Source organism: Aspergillus fischeri, genomic scaffold (assembly GCF_000149645.3).
Source record: "Aspergillus fischeri NRRL 181 1099437636262 genomic scaffold, whole genome shotgun sequence".
Classification (NCBI taxonomy): domain Eukaryota; kingdom Fungi; phylum Ascomycota; class Eurotiomycetes; order Eurotiales; family Aspergillaceae; genus Aspergillus; species Aspergillus fischeri.
In genome coordinates, this window is record NW_001509764.1 from 1,804,550 (window position 1) to 1,829,006 (window position 24,457).

A 24,457-nucleotide genomic window follows, 5' to 3' on the forward strand; every position below is an offset into this window, starting at 1 on the left:
TGACATTTGGAGGCATCGCTTTTCCGTAGCAGTCTCTAACCTTCAGCTCCAGGTCGGCCATAAGATTGACTCGAGGGGAGCTCAATGTCAACACTCTTCGGGTTGTCCCTATTAACGCTGAATATGTCTTAGACACATTGACGATCATTGTTGTCCATGGTCTTATCTTATATCGGAGAATGCCAATAACTCTACTGCTCACAGATGAGAATCGGAGATCTCCTTTATAGTTCATGTCCATTACCTCTTATATCGGTAACTCCCATATAATCTTCACACAAGAGATCGAATTCACTTGCTGCAGTAACATCCACGTGACATGAGTATAGAAATATATAAACCATCTTCATCGACCTGCTTCCTTCTCTTCTCTTCCCTCTATCTTACTGAGACATACAGCAGCAAAATGTCTTTCTTGACAGACGCGGCTGCCATGATCTCATCTCCTCCCGTTCGTCAGGATGCGGACAGACGCGAAGCACCTTCATTCTCATTCAATGTGCTTCCATTGGAGTGCCGACAACAGATTCTATGCGACCTTCCAGACACTGAATCGCTCAAATCCGCCATACTAAGCCATTCTTCTTTGTACTCGGCCTTTTACAATCACAAGACTCCGATCATATTGCAAATTATCCAACGTCACATACCCAGAGACCTACTCGCATACGCTGTCCTGTGTTCCCATGCACGGAATATCGAACCATGGACGAGGGCAAAGGTTCTAGATATACTGGACCTGTACTTCAACCGTCGCCTGGTCGAGTCATTCAAATGGACTATTCGAGCAGCTCTGGATCTGGTGAAATTCCACGAAAGCGTGGCCTTTTTCGCAGACGACTACATCGACAACGCCCTGGGTCTCGTGGCACCCTTAAACTTTCCAATCCACGCACCCTCCGAGACTGAATGGTGCCGTGTCGCTCGGGTATTCTACCTACAGGAGACGATCGGCCATCTCTTCTGCTTTCGAAACCGAGGAGAGCGCTGGATTACTGGCGGCATCAACTACGCACGTCCATCCCCGTCCGAATTCCAGCATCGGGAAAAGTTTGACATATTCTTCGGCAAGCACGCGCCCTGGGAGATGGAACAAATCGGCGCGGTTAATGAGTACTTGTACTGGAGAATCTCACCAGGTATGTCTATCCCCTGCTACGTTTCTGTTTTTGTTTAGGTCCATCTCCCCGCTGACTTTCACCGTGACATCTAGCCTTTAACAACATCGCAGCACACGACGTCGAGTTGGGTTACTATACCGTCTATTTCTCCGACAACGAGACATGGGAAGCTTTCATGGGAAGCCAACACAAGAGGGGATTTGTAAGTAAGCTCTCAGTCCCATATTCTGACATATTGCTAACTTTTAACTAGCTGCTGAAAGGATTGACGGCCCTTCATCGATTTGTCATAAGAGCCAACCACCACAGCCGCATCGAGCTTATCTCAGTTCGAAACTCCCGCTGCTCGAACTGGCTCCTAGTAAATGAACTGGAATTCTTGCAGAGATTCGCCGTGGGCCCCCTTGGAGCTATGTTCTACAGAGACCTCACAGCTGAGCAAATTGACGAGGTTGTGAGAAAGCCGTTTGCATACGAGAGCGACTGTGGCCCCCAGCAAGCATGGCAATGGGCCCACAACGATGCTCGGTGCTATCAAATCATTTGCGACAAGGAGCATCGTGAGCTCCGACGGTTTGGGTATGTCATGTGGGACAGCCAGCGTCTCGAAAAGTGGAGAGATCTGGGAGGTCCTTTCCAGGTACCGCAGCAAGACGACGATATTCGGGCGGGCAGACGCTGGATGGCTATGTGGCCGTTGATCGAAAAAAGGCGAAAGATGTACGAACATGGGGCGCGGGGTTGGTGGGACGGGGAAAATGGGGAAGAAATAAGATGGATTCATGGGGAGAAATTACCAGAGACCCAGCGGAGATTGTTGCAGTAGCTGAAATTGATTACTACGGGCGTCATCAATGGAATCTCAATTTTGTATTTTGAGGTCACAAGTGATGTGTTAAGCATAATGTTGGTACTTCTGAAATTAATGACAGCTGTGATGCCCCTTTGCAGACTGTGCCCGTTCGCTATACTGCGACCAAGCTAGTAGACAGGCACAAATAATTGCTCGTCGTAGGTTGCTCCTGTTGAGGCCTTGACGACTGATGCTCCACGCCAGGGTCAAGACGGAGACAGCCAAGAAGAGAGGACGAAGTTTTTGAATGCCTGCTGCGGTCACTGAACCCGCAAAGACAAAATCTAAAACTGTCTGTATAGCAGTTAGTAGTGCATATTGAATAGTTATAGTTATGTCATGGAACGCACTGGTAACCAGCAGCATGAACAGGATAGCAGCGCTGATCCTTCCGGGACAACCGCTGACATCCGTTGAAGGGCACGGGTAGTGACACCCTGGTTCGTGGAGTCGGACTGTGAGGGTTTCTCGCAGGAATGACAGTCGTTGCACGACATTTTGATCTTTGATGCGATTGAATGTCGACTGACTCAAAATCCTGCTGGAATTGACGTTGTGTTCTTATAATGTCGCCAGGCTGTTATTTCCGCTAGGGCGGAGTTTGATATTGTCAGCCAGCTTGGCTGCCGAATCTAGTAAAGGATTTACGGAACTCTCTGGAATTCTGATTCGACCAATCAGATCACGAGAAATAGATCATATTGCGATTCAACTCGCCCATTTAATTTCAATTCGCTGGAATCTATCTTTCCTGTCTATAAATTCTAGTATTAGATCGTAGATTAGAAGAATCAGACCTTCTTCCCTTGATATTCCGTGTATATGCGTTCACCATACAAACGTTATTATCTCGGATTGGCTAACAGATATCCAGCGCCAGTGAATTTCCAAATCGGGTTAAACAACGCGATAATCCCTCATACTACGGACGGAGTAGATACTGATATTTGATAATTTAATGATGATAAATGACTTGATAGAGAGCATCCTTTAGATAATCTGACCGACATGCTTAAGACGGGGTTCGCTCATATATAAGTGTCTCCTGCCTAGACATTCCTCCATCCCTTTCTTAGCTAACCCTTGATACTAAGCTCCCTGCTCTTATCCCCTTGCTAACTTTCTGGAATTTGTATACAATTTCTCTCCTCTTCTCCAGACCGCATTTAGCAACATCGTGTCCTCCACCAAATCCTCGCTATCCACCGCTGTCATGTTCGCATCTCCAGAGTTGTTCAGCTCAGTGTTGACATACAGTGGGAGGAAAGTGCATCTCCAGAGATTTGAGTAGCGCATTGAGCTGATCGTAGAGACACCGTCTATTATTGCGGCCGTAGTGGGAGTCATCCTCATGCGATCTTGGAGACTCGCCTTGGGCATGCATTTATTCCCCTCTGTCAGGCTGATGTCGTGCAGTTTACAGGTGCACACTACCGAAAGCACTTGTCTTGAAATCATAATTGAACAACATGAATTTGATACAAATACACTATAGTACAGACAGACATCATAACTCGGGTATCTCATCATAACTCATATGCAAAGTCCTTAATAATAAGCACGACGGTGATGGGTTCCACGTCCATCAGTGCCATGCATGCGGCGAGTGCCAGCGGCCTATAACACCAGTCAGCTTATCCTTTTACATAATCGACAGCACAATCATACCTTTACTGCTGGTCGATGTGTTAAAGCGCCTTTTAATCTCAGCATCGCTCCGGACACCTTGTCTCCCAGTGTGACCTTTCGACGGTGGTGATGTACGGGAGCAGTGGCCCTGGTACGACCGTAGGCGCCGTTATGGCGCGTCGTGGTCGTCTTCGTCTTGACGGTCCGAGTGCGGGCATTAGGACCACGAAGACGAGTCAATAGACTGGGCTTGGAGGTACGAGTGGTGGTCGTGGTGGGACGGTGACGACGGAACATTGTGATAGTGGTTGGTTGTACTTCTGGTAGATCTTCGATGGAATGGTTTGTACAAGTATTTGGATCAGATGGCACAGCTTGAGATGGATGATAGTGAATGGTAATCTTTATCTCCAGCTTGATGTAGTTTTTATAGCATCTTCTATCCTTTTTGAGACATCATAGTGGTGACACACAACGTATGCCAAGGGATCTACATCTTCGAGCAGGTAATATGACAGCCCTTGACAGCCCTTGGACCAACGCCCGCACGTCATGTGGGATCATCACTACGTCGGTCCCGCAGCTATAATAGTCTATCAGGACTTAATTAGTATTCTAAAATTATAGATATGTAAGGATCAATGGCTCAGTGGACGCCCTTTTGTTCATGTGCTTTGATATAGATAGGGCTGGAATGACGTCATTGTGGCTGGTGGCCACGAACTCCATTTCGTTGCATGGCTGTCTGATTAGATGTACTATGAAGTAATCTGTTATAGAAGGGTGTAGAGAATGCCCCTCTGATTAGCAGGGATGGTTGGTGGCTGTGGAAGAGCTTTAGGCAGACAGATATGGATATACTACCTCTGCATAACTACTGTTGAAAGGGAAAGCAACAAAGACCACAAGGACATGTCTTATAGGAAATGTGTGACATATAATAGAAGCTTAGATGGTAAGGGTACGGCATGTAAAAAGGCAGACTTATATTTACCATAATGCTCTTCGCGTTCTTTGAGGGTTGTTCGCTGGTCAGATGCCGTTTTATAGCTTCAAGTTGTATAGTTCTGCTGTTTCATAAACACAAACAGTAAAATCTGAGATAATATAGCTACTTCCAGGGTCTTCGGCTTATCCTACTGCAGCAAAGTTCCTCATCCCATTGCTAGTAAACCGCTCCCCCGTCACCGTCGGGTACGTCTTCAAAGGACTCTGAATCACGGCTGGTAGAAATATGCAAGGCTGTACCAATCTCCAAAATAACCAGTGGTCATTTTCTGAGGGCGCCTTCACATGGTAGAATGTTCTTTTGAATCTGTCCTCTGAAAGGAACATCAGCAGAGCGCCGACGTTGCAGACACCGTTCATCACCGATTCCAGAGCTAATGACCAGTGCTGGACTCGGACAGATTCCCAGTCTACTCTACCCTTCTTTGTCCAAAATGCAGCAGATGATGGTGGTCTACCGGCCGGGAGAAGAAGCTCTCTGGCGATGAATCTTCTCAATCTCCGGGTGGAGATATCATGCTCGGTCCGTGTAAAGAATCCGGCATTTTCAGCAGCGTTCAGGGCTTGGACATTGTCGGTAGCGTCGGCAATCATTGCGAGCAGGATCGCCTTCAGACGACGGATCGACAGTCGGAGCCGGATCCAGACTGCCTCATGCCACTGAAGGGGACTGCTTATGGATATCTTGACGACTGACTCGTGCGATTCGGGACTTTTGGCCCCATGGTCCACTATCGACCAGGGGCAAGCGTTAGTGTCATTTAGCTTGTCATTTTATTAATGGGCCGCATCTAATTCCCAATGGGATCAACCGTACATGTTGGTTCCCCACTCTAGCCTTGTCTCTCTAATCGACTATGAGCACGATGTAACATTGGTACTAGTTCTGCCTGGCGAGGCTGAAAAATTCCCCTACTGCCTTGACAGTTTGGACGCTGCGCTTCAAACATGGATTCCAGTCGGCCATGAGATATGTAGTGGCCTCGGCCACGCTATGCTTATAGCTGGAGAATATACATCATGAGGAAGGGATTGTTGGCCTTCCTCTCTTTTGCAATTCGGACAAGTAATGCCATTGCTGATGGCAAGGGAGATAGCCCGGCTGTTGTCGAGCTTCGATTCAACCGGCAACGGAACGATGACATTCTCAAAATACATCGCCCTGCGTCGAGGCGCGACTCGATACTATCTGAAGGGATACTCAATGAGGTATGCCACTGTGAGTTCACTTTGACAGCGAAGCTAACGTCACAGGATGCCATGGCGCTATACACAGCCAATGTCACTGTTGGGACCTCAGAGCAAGAGATTGCCGTGGTATTAGACACTGGAAGCAGCGACACCTGGTTCAATATCCCCTCGTCGAACTTTTGCCAGAACATGGCGAATGACTGCGAACGGTATGGGATCTATGACAATAGCTCATCGCGGACCTACACGTTCCTCAACCACGAGTTCAACATCACATATAAGGATGGCACGAAGGCGACGGGGGACTATGTCAAAGATACGATTCAGTTAGGCGGAGTGATGCTGAGTCAATTCCAGTTTGGCATAGCAGAGGAGAGCACCTCAAATCGTACGCTTCTCCATACATGCCCAACCAACATGCGTTGACTGTAAGCAGGAGGAACATTGGGTCTTGGATTTCCTGCGCTTGAAGCTACTCGCACTCAGTATCCCAACTTTCCTCAAGCCCTGGTGCAAGCTGGTCACATCAAGTCGGCTACGTACAGCCTCTGGATGGAGGATGTAACCTCGCACAGTGGGACAATCCTCTTTGGAGGCGTGAACACGGCGAAGTATTTGGGACAGCTCCAGACAATTCCCCTCCAGCCCACTGGCGGCGTGTACACATTCTTCCGTGTCATATTGACCGGGCTTGCTTTGCAACAGCGCGGGTCAAATACAACCAAATATCCAGATACCGAGTTTCCCCTCCTTGTCACCATCGACTCAGGAGCAAGCGTGACTCGTCTACCCAAATCGCTCACCACAGCGATCTACTCTGGTCTGGGAGTCACACACAACGCCGAGTACAATGTCCCCGTTCTCCCGTGCTCCATGAAAGACAGGGACATTACTCTGACGTTCGACTTCTCCGGTGTCCGAATCAATGTCAGTATCCACGAGCTCGTATTGAACGGGGTCGATATGGACGGAGACACTGTGCTGTGCGTGTTCGGTATCTATACAAGTACCAGCGGGATACCCGTATTGGGCGATACCTTTCTCCGTAGCACGTATGTCGTCTTTGATTTAGCCAATCGGGAGACCTCGATGGCCAACACCAACTTCAATCCTGGGGTGGACGCCATCCTCGAAATCGGGACAGGCAAGGATGCGGTGCCCGGTGCGACTCCGGTGCCGTCGCCAGCTACAACGGCGGTAAATATGCCGACTGCAGTGCCTTTGACGAAGGGGACAGAGGGTAACCATGGCAGTATAGCAATTAATGTCCAGATGGATGTGAAGTTGCTTTTTGCTGGCTTGATTGTCTCCCTTGTGTCAGCTCCTTTATAGCTGTGTTGGTCGCTTGATTACGAGAGATTCCATATAGAATATCAAGGACTCGATTGCAGATACTGCATAAACGCTTCATCGATTTCCGGCGTTTTGTCGCCAATCCGACTCATCTCAGCGTAGTTGAAGTCACTGTACGATTGGTCATCCGGCCACATGTCGCCAAAGGCCTCCGAGTCGGCCTTTTCGGCCGGCACAAGAGTCTCCACGGTCGCTGCTGGGAGATTCAGGTGCTGTGTTATGGGTTGCAGCATGGACGGCAAGGTCTGTCCCACCTTTGTCAACAGCAATGGCAGAAACCGTTGTCGACCACCTGGGAGAGTGTTCACAAGCGAGAAGAAATGCTTCAAGTAATCCTGCGGGCCCAAGTTGAACCCGGACGAGCGCAGTCCCGCCGTCGATAGACAAGCCATGACATCGGTGAGGGTGCAGGCTACTTCGAAGATTTTCTCAATCTGTGACGGTTAATCAGCATTGTTGTGTACAGACGGGAAGGTTCACCAACCAGTCCAATCCCATGCGTTTCCATACTCTGCGTTGACAGCTTCCACGTCGCCAAGGACAGGTCTCGGGCAATCTGCAGCGGATACCGAAATTCCATGCACGGATGGCTGGCTTTGCTGGATAGAAAGCCCGCGGTGGTGGACAATTGCCAGATCATGGTTCGTAGCCACTGCTGCGAGACACGGAGATCCGCCATTGGGATATCGGGAAGCTGGAGGTCGGGGGGAACTGCATCACAAATATGTTTGTCGAGAAGAATGAGCGACTCGCGGGAGCATGTGGTATGCGTACCGTTCCACAGCCCGAGGAACGACTCGTCGAACGGGCGGTAGAGGTCGGCCAGACAGCGGAATCCAATACTGGATGTGTCTTCAGGGGAAGGATCTTCCAGAGTCGGACTGTTGGCGGAAATCTGTAGGGTGACGGGCCGATGTCTTCGAATGGCATGGGCTCTGTTTGAATTAGAACTATTCTACACGAGCCATCAAGTCAAAATACCGTTCAGAAATCAGAAGCAACCAAAAGAGCTTGCCAGAAGAGGGATTGTCTTCATCGCCCTCTAATGCGCCTGATTGAGTATCCAACATGCCAGCGGTGTACAAGGTGGTCGCTTCCCGGAGGAAATAGTACGCATGGCGCTGATTCCCCAACGCGATATGACAGCCGTACAGAAGAAACGCGATGGTGATGCTCTGCCGGACAGGGACAGTGAGCGGATCGAGATGCTTTCGCGCTTCTGTCGCTTCATCGAGCAATTCGCGCCCGGCGTCCATACTCTGGGTCCATCTTGGGCCTGCAGCTTGGGCGGAGGAATACCCCGTCTGCATCATGACAAAAGCACAAAAGGAAACCACCAAGCAATATGCATGAATACAATGATCCATCTGCTCCACATATCTCTGGAAGGTTTCCGCCTGTAGAATAGGAACTGTACCTTGCATGCGCGCGAAGAAGTACTCGGAGCAATCCCGGATCAGCTCCCTAGGAACGACGTTTTCCTTGCGCGCAAATCGACATCGTCCGCCCGTTGGATTCACAATAGAAGTAGCCACTGTTAGACTTGCAATCGTAGGGTTAGATGGCTCATTGCCTTGAGCATTCTGTGTACGCAATTCAGAGAGAACGTTGGCCGACTGGCCTTGTCGCCCTTTCTTCTGTCGGACCAGTGATGTTCGACAGCTTAGCCCGGCCGATCGACACTGGCTGCAGGGCCTTTGAGCGTTACATTTGACTTTACGACGTCGACAGGCATCACAGGCTTGCTTGACCATCTGCGTGTCGCGGGGCATCTTGTAGGTCTGATTGCTAGGTGCATGATTGAAGAGAAATTGCGGGGAGGATCGAAAAACGGAGAAAAAGTGGAGGTTTTCGGAGTCATCCCACGCCAAGATTAACCCGTATGAAGGCAATGAAAGGGACCTAAATTCCTAACGTTGGTGTGAGATTTACAGTGATTGGACTTGCAACAATCAATTTACTGCTGGTCCTTGTGGATATCCTGCCGGACTTGGAGGCCTTGACGAACTTCTAGGCATGAAAAAATTATACATATTCCATTGTATAGATGATTATACCACCATGACAGCTCCTGCAAATGCCAGCCACGCTGGTAGATCTGCAACCAACATCCTAATGCGATGAAACCCCAGCCACTCTTCCATCTCCACTGTTGCTCCATTCTCGTTGCTGTCCTCGACTATACGTTGGATCCGAGGCGCCACAAACGGCACGAAGAAGAGATGCGCCACCGCACCCACAACGCCGGCCCAGTAGAACGTTGTGCGCGACAGGGGCAGGGCACTGCGCGACCGACTCAGTAGAATATTTGATACACCGGTGGAGATGGTGGCTAGGTTAAGCGCAAGGACGGAGACGATCTGGCGATTGAAGATGTACGTGTACCATTTCGGCAGGACAGCGTCGGAGGATTTCCGGATAGACGGTTGGAGGAAGGCCGAGTTGGAGAACAGCTCAACCAGGGCATGCACGAGACTGCCTGTGCTGGTGGCTAATGGCGCGACGCGGAGTAGCTGGAGGGGATCGAATATGAGTCCAGAGGCCATGATGATGATCAGTGCCGTAGATAGAGGATGGAATTCAGGAAAGTTGAGGATGAGCGGGATTAAATAACAAGGCGCGGGACCCGTGGGGCCAGCGTAAGACCTAACGCAACGCTATGCAGGGATGCATCAGGCCACACAAAGTGTTCTAGACATTGATTCTTTGACTTCAAAGATGGACACATATTATATAATCTGATTAGTCCTTGTGATGCTCCTCTCGCACCTCCACGTGTTCCTCCTCGCCCTCGTATGGATCAACCACCGTCTCTCTGAACTTGCGCGCCGACACTCCTTGCTCAAACAGCAGATCCAATTCCTCATAAGTCCTTCCCTTGGGCTCCGGCAGGCGAAAGTACGACCAGACCAAGCAGACAAGGCATGTTCCCGCCCAAAAATATGCGCTGCGGGCACCCCAGTTCCAAGCCGTCGAGTTGAGCTGATAGTTGGTAAGCACATTGATCACAATGTTACTGACGTTGTATCCAACTCTCGCCAGCACGATCGTCTTGGCCTTGAGTCGGGTGGACGACAGTTCCGACACCAGCGAGTACGTCACAGGTCCGATGGTAAAGTCGTAGCAGAAGGTGAAGATAATCAACATCGCACCGATCGCCCACTTGGCTGCGCTATTGTCTCCCGGCGCAAAGGATAGACTACCTGTGATGACGAGCAGGGTGAATAAGCTTGCCAGACCGTAGACGTGCAGCGTGCGACGACCGGCGTAAGTCATTAGAAACCACGATCCCGCGGTCCCAATGAAGCCGAGGGCATACTGCGCCAGCGAGAGATCGAAGGAATGCACCGTCGGCAGACCAGCCTGGACGCAAAAGTACGCAAAGTAGCCCATGAGGTTCTGCCCGCACAGTGTCTGAACCAGCCAAACTACACAGACAACTTCCGTTCGGCGCAGGTTGGTCCCCTTGAAACAATCGGTGTATTTGGTGCCGCTCGCCAGCGCCTTTTCCAGCTCGTTTGTATGCTGGATCATGGCGATGGTCTCGTCCGGGTCGAAGTTCGGATCGTTGGATGAAGTAAGCCGCTGCAGGGCCCGTTTAGCGCCCTGGAGATTGCCCCGTCGGACATGCCACCAGGGTGATTCGGGTGCGAAGAGGATGCCAATGAGGATCGGGAGGGGCCATGCCCACTGCACTGCAAAGGGAATCCGGTACGCCCACTGGTCGGTTCTTTGTATGGATCCGCGATTCACGCCCACCGCGACAAACTGTCCAATTACCCAACACATGTTGATAAAGGTCGTCAAGTACGGACGGAGGACCACCGGGCACACTTCAGAGGCATATGCGGCGGGCAAAGTCTGGAAGATGCCCCAGGGAATACCGGCCAGGATCTCTGCAGCGAGCAGCATTTTGATGTCGACAGCGAAGAAGAAGAGAAAGACAACGGCGTTCATTGCCGCCAGCGCGGAAACCATTGTCCAGCGGTATCCCAGTCGTTCCGAAATCAGACCGTTGATGAGCAATCCGATGACTTCACCCACTCGGGCCCCGTTCGAGAGTGCAGATTGCCACGAAGCGGGGACCGTCCATTTGCCAGACGCCGACTGAACCCCGTATTTCTTATTGAATGCCGGAGACGCGTACATGGAGCCGAGCAGGGCCAGATCGTAGCCTTCCATGATCAATGTCGACGAGAGGAGGACAGACCAGCCCACGGCCTTGGGATACAAGCGAACCGCTTGCCAGAGAGTCATGGACTGCTCTTTGCGGGCGGCCTTCTTGCCCTCCGCGAGAGGTCGGGGCTTTTCTCCATCCATAGCGTCTGAATTGTTGGACATGGTCATGTAGCGAGTAGTTTCTTAGCAAAGTGGCCAGCAAAGCACCCGAGTGCTAGACAAGCCTGGCTGCAGATGGAGGACATGCATGAGATCCCGGACATATGGCTCTATTTATATTCAGTATATCTGCATATCGTCAGATCCCTTCTTGGTTCTCGAGATGCGCCAGAATAATCAGGACCCTTGCAACATGATCTGGGGAATTTTGCTTTACCCCACACATTTCCATGTGGGGGTCTGGTAGACGCACAGGAAAACGAGCTTTCCTTCTTTCTCATTGGCTACGGCTATGCAAGTCGGCCTCTACTCGGAGGCAAGGCGGATGCAAGTCGGAGCGACCATGTCATCGTGGGTGATACGGGTCATTGACGGGTCACTGTTTGACTCATATCAAAGTATAAATTAGCCATACAGGTAAGAATAAAGGTACATTGAGAGACAGTGAGCTATCGCCGCATGACAAAAGCTAACTTTGCGCTTCAGCTAATCTACCGAACCCAAACCAGAAACTGTTCTATGGAATATGATATGTTGTTGATTACATCGTGCCATCCAGCACGGGTCTATGGCCTCCAGTGCTCGCCGCGATCGGATCCAACCAGGCAATGTTGGGCTGATGACCATCCGGCGTCATGAACACATCCACGGGACGAGCATACGGCGCCACCTCCTTTCTGTCTAATATCCGGGTGACATTGCCATTCTTCTCCGCGGCCTGATTATATCCAGGCCCGTAGACACCATAAACAGCCATCAAGGTCTCACTGTTGAAGTTGTTGTCGGGTGCTCCCTTCCCCACTGTGTATCCCGCGGGTAGAATGCTGGAATCAAAGTATGTATCAATGAAGACCGATCTGTGGAGGTTATTCCAGGGGCGTCCCAGCGAGCACCGTCCCTTGATGTCATTTACAATGGATGCATTGGCTGCGATGACCTGAGAATCGGCAATGTACACACCGTACTTGTTCTCGAAAGTCGTGTTGGTGCCCTTCCAGGCTGTAATGCCGCCACCACAGCCGCGAAGGGAGAGAGTCGTCTTTTCGATGAATGCCGTGCCAAAGCCATATAGAAAGTCGGTCTGGCCCGCAATCACGTTGTCGTAGAAATAAGCATTGGCAAGTTTGCCAACGTACAGCTGTATTCGTCAGCGGTGATCTCTCAAGGTTCTTTAACAACATACAGTATCCTGGTAGCTGTAGAGACCGCAAGAGTAGAACCCCGCGTTCGCATATCCCAAGCCAACGGCGTGGGCGGGTCCATCTGAATATGGAACATACTCGTTGCGAAAGTCAATGTTGCACGCGCGGAAGTCGGAGCATCCAAAAGGGGTGTCGGCAGGCACTGGATATCCTGTTGGACCTGCGCCGGTAATGGTCGCATTATAAGTGGGACCGATTGTCAGAACGCCAATGTAGACATTGTCCGGGAATGCGGCATTGTGGTTAGCTGCATTCCAGTAGATTTGCACATCGTTCTGGACGGGAGTGTTGGTGTCGATATCGCCATAGCTCTCCCGCTGCCAGGGGCGATTTGACTGGCCCAGGAGCGTTAAAGGGCCGGAGCGTGTCACGTTGAGCTGCTCCACATAAGTTCCGGCGCCGATAAGGATGACATGAGATGAGGTATCATTGGGCAGCGAGTGGATGGCCGCCTGGATGGACTTGAAATGAGCTCGATGGTCGGTCTGACTGACAAACAAAGTGCCATGGGGACAGCCCTGGAGAGGATCAGGGGTGATTCTTTGGCAGGATTTGTATGTTTCTGCAGGATGAGCACCCTTGCCGAGAGCTTCAGGGAGGAGGCCCAGGGCAAGAAGAGCGGAAGATGGCCGCATCCTGTCTATTATCTTGACGGTGGAACAATTGCACAGTCATCTTGGTGGGAAACTGTCCCTTCATAACGAGTGCTGGAAAGTGCGGATAAAGTCGAAATGAAGCTATATCCGTTGTGGAGCCGAAGGATGACCTGTAGATCCCCCTAGGATTCCTCAAGCTTTCTAAGGCTTCATCCCCGGATAATTTGGGGTCTTGCAATTATTCCTCCAATGAGCTTGTATCCCCGGTGGAGTACCCGGCGTAAACATCTGGTTGTCAATGGAGAGAGAAAGCCTCTACATTCTGTTGATTGATGATAGTCACAAATGATCTTCAAGCAACCTGAGTAGTGGGTACACCAATGTCTCGGATAGATCACGATATTAACCGGTCTGCAAGTCGTCAACTACCAGGAAGGAAGATGACCTGCAATTTTTGAGACTACACATTCTCAGGTCATCGAGATGATGGTACCCAAGGCACGCCTACAACTCGGATATTCGAAAATCATCTTTATATAGCGAGATGGGCATTCAGCAAGGTATACTGTGATCAACGTCTCCGCTGTCGGCGCGAGATTCTAATTATAACATTTTTTGCACATTCAGAGCTAGGACTAAGCAAGCGCTGCGTCATGGAATACACCAGCTCGTTCTAATATACATAGATTTCTCCAACCATCTTTTAAGCATTATGTCAAATTTATGGTCGTGATCATGCCAAATAACGTTGTTCATCAGGGGTAGAGATCGAGCCTGTAGATCGAGGTCGTCCACTGTTAGGGAAATATGATGAGATTGCCGACATGGGAAAGGGTCTCGGCAAGGGTAGGTAGTCATATATTCGTCAAAAGATGCGTTCCGTACTTGGCTTCACCCACTGAGGTCGCTGACATTTGTGGGTATCCCGGAACCGCCTGATTTTCTCCATGTCCCATCCGGCTGAGAGGGTCGTGTCTTCTGTGGCAGACTTTTGTGCGCCTAGTCGCATGGATGGAACAAAAACGCAGTGACCAGAATGTACATAGGTATATGAGAAACACTGGGGATGCTCATGGCATGCAGTCGCACAGGCCTCAGCAGATCTATGGCCGGGTGATTGGGGCGGTTCTTGCCATCCGCCCCAGTCACCATTGTCCCAGTCTGTCTTATAGTCGAGGGTGCCTAATCTTGTGTACTCGAATAGGTCGGCGTATAACAATGGAAGCTAGAGTGTCAGTGTTAGGAGTTGTCGAGGACAGACCAGCGAAGACCATGAGACTTACCTTTCGGTCCCGTTGATTCTCCCACCTCGCCAGCCCCGCCATATCTTCCAGCGATAATTTATGCATGCTAATCACCGGCTGACACCAATGCCGTTCATTAAATGGAACCCCATGCACAGGATGTGGATTGAACATTGGCCACATCCCAGACAGCTTCACTCCACTTTGGTAGAGTGCCCATCCAAGTATTGAATCACCGCAACAATCTTTATTGATCAACCCCTTGTAACGCTGACTCAAAGAAGGCTGGCTATACACGCCGTTGCTCCTAGCCTTACGAGCCACCAGCCTCTGGATTGCGGCAGTGGACAACACAAACCCAGCACCCCCATAGGCAAAGAAAGAGGGCCTTCTTCCCGGAGTTGGGGAGCCAAAGTATAAAGGAACAGAGGGATCAAACTGGTCAAGAAGACGAAATATATTATCCCACACAATGTATGTATCAGACTCGATAAAAATAAACCACTGAGCAGTTGGATTCATTTCATAAGCGCGTTCGACCATGGGCAGGAACTTGTATTTGTCAAGTGTCCAGCCCTGAGAACCACCAACAGTCTCGAATTGGCCGCCCTGGAGCGCGCTATATGCTTGAAAGTCGGGCCGATTCCCCCAGCTTCCTGGCAGGGTTGCGAGAATATCATGAACATGGTGACCATTGATTTCCGACTCGTGGTCAGAGACGACAATGAGATTAGTTATGCAGCGGGTAACAGTGGCCAGATGGGTATCAACACGACTACGAGGCTCTGTACTGCCGATTTTGAGCATGACTTGAACACGCGAGAGGTGGTATGATGGGAAGGAGTCGCAAAAGTCATCACCGCCACTACTTTCCTCAGTTTCGTTGACGTTGTGCGCATTCGAGAAGCGGGACGTTGTCTCCCACTCCCAGTAATCAACGTAGGGCGAATTTGGGAAGCTGGATATTGTCGCTCGGTCCCAGTAATGGGCATAGAACAGGCCAGATCCTAGCTTTAGACCGAGGCAAAAGATAAACATTGACAGGACGAGCACAACAGAATGCTTTTGTCTCTTCTTGGGCCATGATTTCCAGTACTCGGCGATGCGAACCGCAAAGGAGGATGTACCGCGAAAAGCCGCAGTCAGGACGCGGGTTGCATTATTGAGGTACATGAGAATGCATGTAAAGGGCACACTGCTTCAGGAGGAAAACAGGACAGTGTCAGATCTAGACCGATAGATGTCAGGGACCAGTCCCTTCTATATAATACACTTGTTAGATGATCTATCGGTCATGCATTAGTGTCCTTCTTGTTTGTGGCTTAGCAGGAAAGTGTGTCCAGGCCTGTGATAAATATTAATAAAGATGGAGTTTGAAACGAGAAAAGGTACAAGGGAAAAAATCTAATCTAAAAAAGAACCAACACTACCTAGGCCTGTGACTGGACGCTGATCCTAGAGATACGGGTGGGATTGCAATCATCAAAATGACGTGGCTGATATGTCATTAGATAAAATTTCTGTCATCTTTCAAAGTTTGTTGTTTCCCTTTGGTCTTGGGAGAGAGGATCTGTCCTTGGTTCCTTCCGACACAGATGATCAGTCTGTCTGACAGCGTCGGACCTAGATAAAATCTCCTGTCCACTTGATCACGAATCCCTGTTATTGCATTAAGCTAGCACATATTAGCAGCGAGTTGTCATCGCGAATCTCGAATGGATGCTGTGCGTCCTCACACGGTTGTGGGTCAACCAAAGCTAGTGTGGATAATCCATGCCCTACGTTACATCGTGACAGGCAGACACTGAGACAACAACGCGCACAGCAATCAACAATATAGATCACTTAAGAGAAGCATAGGACCCTGGTACTGGCTGATTCGCAGTGGTAAAAGTAGAAAAGCCGTTGATTCAGTCTTCTAAAGTGGGAAACTGGCGCCAAGGGACGAACGGTTCATTGTGGGGATCAGTCCGAGTTTGACCAACATAAGCCCCAGCCTCAATGGGCTTGTGGGCCCGTGTTTCCCATTGGTTGTTCTTCTGCTGACCGGCGATGATGCGCTGGAGCCTGGAGCTGTACACCCTATCAGATCATTATCTGCCATGACTACCGATGAGAGCCAACTCAACAAAAATAACTAATTGCATTGCGTGATAGTTGCTAGGACACCTCAGATTCCATACTAATGGTCAACCCTTGGTACAGTGCAGGTCGAGAAGGGATCGATCCATCTGTCCGGTTGTCAGTAAGTCTACGTCAGGTACATGAGGACCTACATTAGTGCAAATGGCCTCGTCGGTGCCGGAAGGACTGAGGACATTGATATTCTCAGCACGGATATTCTTGCATACCTGTTTTTGTCAATCAAAGCGGACTATGAGGAACATTCAAGAGGAAACATACATCTGGGCTTGAGCAGACAAGGGTAGCAATAAAAGGCGCCCTCTTCTTACTGGTAGTACCGTCAAAATTCTTGAACAGAATATCCTCGACAATGAGCGAAGCCTAGGACCGATCAGCCGAGTTTGTATGTCCAACTAGCGAACCATACCGGATGCTCATTGCACGCCGTCTGATTTGGCGCAAAGTAGCACTGGGTCATTTCAATCGCCCAGTCGTTGTTATAGTTGTGCATGCCATCGTAGGTTACGTTCCTGACCCAGCCACTGCCGCCGCCAGTGTTGGTGGAGTTGCCAATTGCTCCAGGCCAGATTTTGATACGAGCGCCATCCTGACGAGTCAGCTCGTCTTCCCGCTCTGGAAAGTGGTAGCGGATCACGTACCGACGCATTGTTCAGGGAAGTGTTATAGACCAAAATATTCTCCACGATGTCAACCTGGCCGACGTACTGGCCAAGAGAACCGACGGAGATGCCATGGGACCCATTGCAGTACAGATTCTTGCCAGAGGTGAGTCAGTCTCTGGTAACGTACGCTTGTGAGATATTACCTGCACGAGGATATTCGTACTGTTAGGCTTGAATGATACACAGTCTAACCATGTCAGTAGATCATCGTCGTTGAAGGGATACAGCGACCAACCGTCGGAGTTGAAAATGCGAGAGTTTTGAATCACGATGTTATCAGACCGATAGGTATCCCTGTGTTTGTAAGAGCCAATTCAGACAGTTTCATGCAAACTCAAACATACCATCCATCTAGCGAAGTTAGCTCCGAAGTGTAGAGGAAGAGGTGACCAACTCACCTGAATTAGCTGTAGGATTGCTATTGCTTGATGAAGCGTTAAGATACATGCTGTCAAAGACGATATTGCTCGAGTTAAACACCAACTGAAACCAGTTCGGCGAGTTGCGGAGGGTGATATTGGACACAGATCCGCCATGTAAGTCCATGTACGTGACAAGGATAGGACGCTGGATAGTCTTGTTGTTCATCCTGGCGTCCCACCAGGCCTGACCGTTGCCGTCGATTTCCCCGCCGCCGTAGATGTTGATATCAGTGCCTCCGATTTGAACAAAGCTTGAGCTGTCCTGGAAGGCGTACTTGAAGGAATTGGCCAGCCAATAATCGATATCATTGGTCATGACGATTTTGCCTTGGATATCTACCAGTATAAGTAATTACATATGATCCTCAACCATGGTATACATACCAACGTCGACCCGCTTTAGAAATCTGATATCCATCGCCTTGCCAATGGTATACACCTTACCCTTGTCGAAAACAACACGACCACCCGGGCTGCATTTGCGGAATGCACGAAGGATGTACTTGGAGTCATCAGTCCCATCTCCGTGGGATTTGACATGGCAAGTCTTGTGCCTTGCAGGGGAGAATGGAAAGGGCTTGAACGCGCCTTGAGGAGTTATCGCGATACTGGGACGTGGGGAAAGCGAATCGAACTCTTCCTGGAGGGCAGCTGTGAGAGTCAAAAATTGGCAGACGGCCGCAAGAAGAATAGATTGGCCAAACATCTCGAACTATTGAAACTGAACGCTCTAGCAATTTGATAGTGATGTGTTTGGTATCTGACGAAGTAACGGACCATAATATATAGCTTGCGTCTGCTTGTATTCCATAATGGGCATTTGGCTTGGCTGTTACACAGGCTATTAACAAACCAATGACCTTGATAGAGAATAGCAAATAGCCTGCTGGCCAAGTCATTCAGATTTAATGATAGATGGAAATACATTGCTCCCCTGGCACGTCTTGCAGACCCTTTGCTTGAAGTAATGGCAGTCGGCATTGGCTTTACCCCCGAGACTCGCTCCGCCAGAGACATAGCTTGGCAAAGATTATTATCATTTCAGGGTCTACTTGTCCAATACTGAATCGTCCGGCCCGCCAAACACTCATTTCTTTGTCAGAGAGGAGATGTCAACGCGGGGTACGGGGATTCAGATCAACAGTAAGACAGTTTAGTCGACGTTTGCCTCTGAAAAGGATCTGGTTTTTGCACCAATGGAACGGTGGAACAAGGAGATCTGCAGGGTCCGATCGTTACTGGTCGGTCTACATTAGACCGAGACATTCTTGGAAGTGAGTGATGGTGCAGATCCTCTGCGACTTCACCCCGGAATAATAATAATGGCTACTTCGAACATTGCATCTGGGGTTTCCGAATCGTAGAAGCGATAGACTGTCCACTTCTATGTAGACCACTCATTATCTAGGCGCCAAGACCAGCCAGCCATCATGGTGTTATCTAGCCTATTGACGACGATAATACTCATATTCCTGACCCTTGCTGTGGGTGGAAATGGCTCGAGGATAAACCGGCGGCAAGTCGTCCGTCGCTTCAATCCCGTCCGTACCAACTTGTCCTCGACGACTCCCATCCAGGTGGGAAATGGCAACTTTGCCTTTGGAGCTGATATTACCGGGCTGCAGATTATTTTGCCGTACAACATTCTGTCCTCCTGGTGTTGGGCCAATGACTCTCTGCCTACAGAGCCGGGCCAGGATGATCCCTCCGACTTCACCGGACTGGACTGGTGGACTCATGGCAGACCGGTAAACTACGAGATGCCAAAAACGGCCGAAGCAGCCATCTCGACTTGGCTCAGGGCGAATCCGCATCGTGTCAACCTGGGAAGGATTGGTCTTCTGTACAATGGCAAGGATATCTCGCTGGCGGACTTGTCCAAAATGTCGCAGAACTTGGACCTCTATACTGGACTTTTGACATCAGAATTCGTTCTCGGAGGGAAGAAGGTAGTTGTGCAGACCGTTGGAAGTCCGAGCTCGGACGAGGTTGCGGTGCGCATAGATTCGCAACTGCTACAAAATGGCTCGTTGAGTGTCTTCTTCGACTATCCCCTGACTACCGGCGCGGCATCATTCCAAGCGCCATTTGTCGGTGATTGGAATGCTGTGTCGAATCATACAACGAAGCTGTCCGTCAATGACCACCAGAAAGCCGTAATTCAGCATTCTCTGGGAGGAACAACCTACTACAACAGCATTTCGTGGCTACCCAAAGGGAACATCAGCGGCTCGATCAACAGAACCCATCGATATGACCTCAACCCATCTGGAAAGACCACGTTTTCCTTCACTTCCGCCTATACCCCGGAGAATAACGCCGAGCTCAGAACTTTCAACAAAGTAAAAGCAGAATCAGCGACCTGGTGGGCCAAGTACTGGGAGTCAGGATCGTTCGTCGACCTGACGGCCACTGGAAGCTCAGACGCCGAAGAATTGCAGCGGCGCATCATTCTCTCGCAGTATCTCCTCGCGGTCAATTGCGCGGGGAGAGACCCTCCCCAAGAAGCAGGTCTGCAAAACAACGGATGGTACGGAAAGTTCCATCTTGAGATGGTCTTTTGGCATCTAGGTCACTGGGCCCGATGGGGTAAGTGGGAGCTTCTCAACCGCAGTCTCGGAGTGTACAATCGCTTTCTTCCGTCCTCCACCGAACGCGCCGAAAAGCAAGGATACTCAGGCGCTCGACTGGGCAAAATGAGCGATCCATCCGGTCGATCTGCCCCGGGCGAGATCAACGCGCTGTTGATCTGGCAGCAGCCGCACGCGATGTATTTCGCCGAGCTGGAGTATCGCGCCTTTCCCACGCCTCAGACGCTGAGGAAATGGGACACCGTCTTGACAGAGCTCGCCGAGTTCATGGCCTCGTATGCGTGGTGGAATAGCTCGACGCAGGTGTACGATCTAGGGCCGCCAATGTACACATCGTCGGAGAACACGAACCCGAATTCAACATACAATCCCACCTTCGAATTAGCGTACTGGCGCTTCGGTCTGCAAATTGCCTCGGAGTGGAAGCGTCGACAAGGCCAACCTGTTCCGTCTGAATGGGTCCATGTTCAAGATAATCTGGCTCCTTTGCCCGTGACAGACGGGGCGTACGCCATTTGTGCAGATCTTCCGGATATGTGGACCACCTACGATTACATTTCTGATCATCCCAGCCAGATTGCCGTCTACGGCCTTCTGCCTCCCACTGCTGGTGTGGACACCGGGATTGTCAACGCGACGATGATGAAGATCAATCAGGTTTGGAACCTGACCAACTCATACGGCTGGGATTTTCCCATGCTGGCTCTGACGGCTACCCGTTTGGGGGACTCGCAGCACGCCGTGAACTATCTACTCGACCCCGTCTTTCAGTTTGACGACGTTGGCAATCCCATTGGCGGTACGCGAGTGCCTACTCCATACTTCCCCGCCTCATCTTCCTTGCTTCTTGCAGTTGCAATGATGGCAGGGGGATGGGACGGTGACGAGGGTCCGCATTTCCCCTCTGGTTGGAATGCAAAGACAGAAGGTTTTACTCCAGGTCTTTGATGAGATATATAATTAGACGAACAGTCACGTTAGCTATGTTTGTGGCTAGAGTCCCTGAATATTTTGTTCATGGATTCTATATGTCAATGCAGGAAGTAATGATATCAGACAAATGGATTGAAGAGCTAATACAGTGTAGACCGTCATTCAGAAATCTTGACCCTTGGCTCCACAGCACCACTCAATTGCTTGTAACAATGACCAGCAAACTTTTTGACCTGGAGGTGTGTACCTAGCTGGGTAGGGGATATCGTCGGCTGCAGGGCATTCCATCAGAATGCACAATTAACGTAAAATTGATATCTGTATCTACATACCTAGGTAGAAGCTGACGTAGAAACGATGCAACTTAGTCGAGTGTGAAGTATACTAAAAGCCAGTCCGCATATCTACCTGGACAAAGTCCCCGTCCACAAGAAAGAGATCATCTAAACTAGGACCCACCTCCATAAAGGGTGCCAGAGAGAAGATGTCATCCAGGGGATCCAATGTCGTCGTGACGTTGTGGCGATGGGCAACTGGGGAGAGGTGCGGGCTCGCTTCCACCACCGACGATGAACCCCCGACAGAGGCTGCCACGGACTGCATGTCACGGACATAACCCGCTTTGGCCATTAACCGCCCGATTGGCTTCCACAACGTACCCTTGCGCGCATGCTCCTTCATGCGCCAGCGGTCATAGAGAACCTCTACTGCAGCCCACGCCCTATCGCAATCCTGGCAAGGGGGCCTGGTACAAATCTCGGACAGGACGAGGGCAACTGCGTGCCACTGGGAGTAGGTATCGGATCGCCAGGCCCAATGAGCGATACTCGGATTGCACAGGACGAAGCAGGAGAGCTCCAAGATCTCAATGGCAAGGTGAAAGATTTTATCCTGTAGACTCGCCTGCAGCGGGGCTGTTGATACGTCCTTACTATCCACCCGCTTACGGGGATAATGGACCATCAACCATACGCGGGCGATGATCAGCCGCGCCACGGTAGCTGAGACGAAGAGGAAGGGGTCGGTGGGATCGCAATACGCCAGATATCGGGTCTCCAAGCGGCTCTGGAGCTGCTCGGCCAATGCTTCCCGTTCGGGCAATGACAACTCGGTGACGGATGCACTGCTGGTGGTTCTTGCCTGACGGCGGTGCGGTGGAATAAAGCTGACCTTGCGAACGATGGGAATGGATTCGAAACCTATCAGGCTCAGCGTCATCTCAGTGGCGCCGTCTCGCTCGGCCGGCGGCTGGACCAGGTCCGCGGTCAGATCAGAATCATTGACATTCAACGGTAGCCGGGTATCAAAGGACGACTCGGATACAATAGGTTCGTAACCGTGATATTCGGACGAGCGCTGGTCGAGGCCGACGATAAACCACCACAGTCGTCGTCGTAGTTCAGTCTCGAGGGGCCGTAAGCCAAAGGCCACGCCGTCACGATGGAGACCCATCGCCTGTGCAATATGCACAATCAAGGCTGTTAGCGACCAGACAGTTCGGGAGTCATCTTCGTTGCGCAGGGCACAGAGAAACAAGGCGGCCGCCTGCAACAAGATCATGTTCTGGGTATTCAGCAGATCGGCGCGGGCGAGGGCCTGCTCGACGGCAAAGCGACCGGTACGAAGGGCCTGGGGTCGCGGTAGGCCGAGAGGGCACTGGGTCTGGTCAGTAGTACTGATGATCGCAGCATAGTATATGGCAAACAGGAGGGCCTCGGTGTTGCAATCGAGGGTGTCAAGCGAGGCGACCGCGTCCCAGAAGAGCTTTGTCAGGGTCGGCATATGGAAGATCTTCACCACAGGAGCGACATTGGTCTGGAAGATCTCGAATAGGGCTACCGATTGAGAGATGGACGGATGGTAGTCTCGCAGCGAGTGAGCGAGCGACCTGAAGCCCATGATGGCGGCATTCAAACCGACTGCGCCGACTGGTTCCCCTTTCTCATCTGTTTCTTCCGGCCAGATCCCTTCCTCGTCGTCATTGTTATCCGATGAGGATTCGTGTAGCAAATCCCGCAGTTCTTCAATCTATAGTCCTTGGTCAGGTCTTATCGAAATTTAAACTTGGGGGTAGAGAGAAGACCTCATCGCCTAGACTAGCCCAGAGTACGTTGCTCACATAGACGCTGGAGGTGCTGTCAATGGCAAGACGACCGTTCCGCTGGTCCCCTTGGGGTGGCAGAGGGGCTGTGGATGAGTCCAGGGGCTGTTGCTGGGTCTGTTGGCTTTCCAGCTGTCTAATGATGCTCTCCAGCCGGTCAAGTCTATCCAGCACCGCCGGGTTGTTCGTTGATTGCAGTGGCCGCTTAGGGGCGCGCCCCGTCCCAGTGGGATAAATGCAGGTGGAGGCAGCCCGAATGCAACCCCCACATGGTTGCTGTCGGTCACATTTGACCTTCCGTGAGCGACAGAGCAGGCAGCTGCGGCGCGGGGAATGGTGTCTCAGGGTGAATGATTCACTCATGCTGGCGGATATGTATATGCTAAGGAGCAACCAATGTATTACTACCTAGTGTTTTGATAAGGGAAGAGAACCTAGTGGAGAGGAGTCGGAGAGTCAGTGGTTCGGCGGTTCGGCCTCGGATAACTTATGCGACTCCGAAGTGCCACTTGAGTATTTTTATCCACGGAGTGCTTCATCCAGATGGATTTACTGCAGCAAGAACGTCATATGTAATCCAGAATCAATCCATAGTACCTTAAAAGAGAAAGAATGTGAAGGACCAATATAGAGCCGCGCACTAGGCTGGTTATTGCCAGTCGCCATGGGAGAGTTCTTCGGATTCGGTCCTCGAGTCTCATCACTGCTTGAGGATGCTGCAGATATGGTCTGCAAGACTTGATCAATGGAGCTGTTTAAAGAATGGACTGTCTGCTCGAGGCGCTGGAGCCGATCCTCAATGTTGCTCTCTGCTTCTGAGCGTCGTCGCCTGACTGTGCCAAGGTTTCCCGGATTGAAAAAAGGCACGTCCCGCGAATATACGCAGCTACCTGGCCATGGCTTGCAGTTGCTGCACTTGGGCAACTCTCGGGAGCATCTGCGAAACCGTCAGTAAGCTCAAAATACTTGATATTTCAGTAAATACTTGAGTTTCTTCTGTCATCAAAGGTCACACTCTGTTAGCTGACATAACGCCCCTCAGATCATCGGCCTACCCACCGCAAATCG

The 24,457-nt window shown here is 50.6% G+C and overlaps 12 protein-coding genes across 12 annotated transcripts; 3 read left to right on the plus strand and 9 right to left on the minus strand.

Moving 5' to 3' along the window:
- Positions 1 to 406: 406 nt before the first annotated feature.
- Positions 407 to 1,947, plus strand: NFIA_100030 (uncharacterized protein; the record flags this gene model as incomplete). The annotated part of the gene is made up of 3 exons (XM_001262262.1): positions 407 to 1,139; positions 1,214 to 1,323; positions 1,375 to 1,947. The coding sequence occupies 3 exons, from the start codon at positions 407 to 409 to the stop codon at positions 1,945 to 1,947; spliced, it is 1,416 nt and encodes a 471-aa protein (XP_001262263.1).
- Positions 1,948 to 3,522: 1,575 nt separating this feature from the next.
- NFIA_100040 (uncharacterized protein) lies at positions 3,523 to 3,900 on the minus strand (the record flags this gene model as incomplete). Its single annotated transcript, XM_001262263.1, has 2 exons — positions 3,523 to 3,591; positions 3,643 to 3,900. The coding sequence occupies 2 exons, from the start codon at positions 3,898 to 3,900 to the stop codon at positions 3,523 to 3,525; spliced, it is 327 nt and encodes a 108-aa protein (XP_001262264.1).
- Positions 3,901 to 4,734: 834 nt separating this feature from the next.
- On the minus strand, positions 4,735 to 5,205 carry NFIA_100050 (uncharacterized protein; the record flags this gene model as incomplete). The annotated part of the gene is made up of 1 exon (XM_001262264.1): positions 4,735 to 5,205. The coding sequence occupies one exon, from the start codon at positions 5,203 to 5,205 to the stop codon at positions 4,735 to 4,737; it is 471 nt and encodes a 156-aa protein (XP_001262265.1).
- A 426-nt stretch (positions 5,206 to 5,631) lies between these two features.
- NFIA_100060 (pepsin-like aspartic protease) lies at positions 5,632 to 7,134 on the plus strand (the record flags this gene model as incomplete). Its single annotated transcript, XM_001262265.1, has 2 exons — positions 5,632 to 6,190; positions 6,239 to 7,134. 2 exons carry the CDS (start codon positions 5,632 to 5,634, stop codon positions 7,132 to 7,134), a joined length of 1,455 nt encoding a protein of 484 aa, XP_001262266.1.
- Positions 7,135 to 7,175: 41 nt separating this feature from the next.
- Positions 7,176 to 8,927, minus strand: NFIA_100070 (Zn(II)2Cys6 transcription factor; the record flags this gene model as incomplete). Its single annotated transcript, XM_001262266.1, has 3 exons — positions 7,176 to 7,589; positions 7,640 to 8,090; positions 8,137 to 8,927. 3 exons carry the CDS (start codon positions 8,925 to 8,927, stop codon positions 7,176 to 7,178), a joined length of 1,656 nt encoding a protein of 551 aa, XP_001262267.1.
- A 279-nt stretch (positions 8,928 to 9,206) lies between these two features.
- Positions 9,207 to 9,701, minus strand: NFIA_100080 (putative integral membrane protein; the record flags this gene model as incomplete). Its single annotated transcript, XM_001262267.1, has 1 exon — positions 9,207 to 9,701. One exon carries the CDS (start codon positions 9,699 to 9,701, stop codon positions 9,207 to 9,209), a length of 495 nt encoding a protein of 164 aa, XP_001262268.1.
- A 196-nt stretch (positions 9,702 to 9,897) lies between these two features.
- Positions 9,898 to 11,502, minus strand: NFIA_100090 (putative MFS maltose permease; the record flags this gene model as incomplete). Its single annotated transcript, XM_001262268.1, has 1 exon — positions 9,898 to 11,502. The coding sequence occupies one exon, from the start codon at positions 11,500 to 11,502 to the stop codon at positions 9,898 to 9,900; it is 1,605 nt and encodes a 534-aa protein (XP_001262269.1).
- Positions 11,503 to 12,034: 532 nt separating this feature from the next.
- NFIA_100100 (pectin methylesterase family protein) lies at positions 12,035 to 13,330 on the minus strand (the record flags this gene model as incomplete). Its single annotated transcript, XM_001262269.1, has 2 exons — positions 12,035 to 12,631; positions 12,677 to 13,330. The coding sequence occupies 2 exons, from the start codon at positions 13,328 to 13,330 to the stop codon at positions 12,035 to 12,037; spliced, it is 1,251 nt and encodes a 416-aa protein (XP_001262270.1).
- An 826-nt stretch (positions 13,331 to 14,156) lies between these two features.
- Positions 14,157 to 15,708, minus strand: NFIA_100110 (glycosyltransferase family 31 protein; the record flags this gene model as incomplete). The annotated part of the gene is made up of 2 exons (XM_001262270.1): positions 14,157 to 14,516; positions 14,575 to 15,708. 2 exons carry the CDS (start codon positions 15,706 to 15,708, stop codon positions 14,157 to 14,159), a joined length of 1,494 nt encoding a protein of 497 aa, XP_001262271.1.
- Positions 15,709 to 16,724: 1,016 nt separating this feature from the next.
- NFIA_100120 (putative polygalacturonase) lies at positions 16,725 to 18,470 on the minus strand (the record flags this gene model as incomplete). Its single annotated transcript, XM_001262271.1, has 9 exons — positions 16,725 to 16,766; positions 16,812 to 16,886; positions 16,939 to 17,040; positions 17,087 to 17,266; positions 17,319 to 17,435; positions 17,486 to 17,529; positions 17,578 to 17,636; positions 17,737 to 18,100; positions 18,149 to 18,470. 9 exons carry the CDS (start codon positions 18,468 to 18,470, stop codon positions 16,725 to 16,727), a joined length of 1,305 nt encoding a protein of 434 aa, XP_001262272.1.
- Positions 18,471 to 19,194: 724 nt separating this feature from the next.
- Positions 19,195 to 21,303, plus strand: NFIA_100130 (uncharacterized protein; the record flags this gene model as incomplete). The annotated part of the gene is made up of 1 exon (XM_001262272.1): positions 19,195 to 21,303. The coding sequence occupies one exon, from the start codon at positions 19,195 to 19,197 to the stop codon at positions 21,301 to 21,303; it is 2,109 nt and encodes a 702-aa protein (XP_001262273.1).
- A 369-nt stretch (positions 21,304 to 21,672) lies between these two features.
- NFIA_100140 (putative C6 transcription factor) lies at positions 21,673 to 23,752 on the minus strand (the record flags this gene model as incomplete). Its single annotated transcript, XM_001262273.1, has 2 exons — positions 21,673 to 23,316; positions 23,372 to 23,752. 2 exons carry the CDS (start codon positions 23,750 to 23,752, stop codon positions 21,673 to 21,675), a joined length of 2,025 nt encoding a protein of 674 aa, XP_001262274.1.
- Between the last annotated feature and the right edge of the window lie 705 nt (positions 23,753 to 24,457).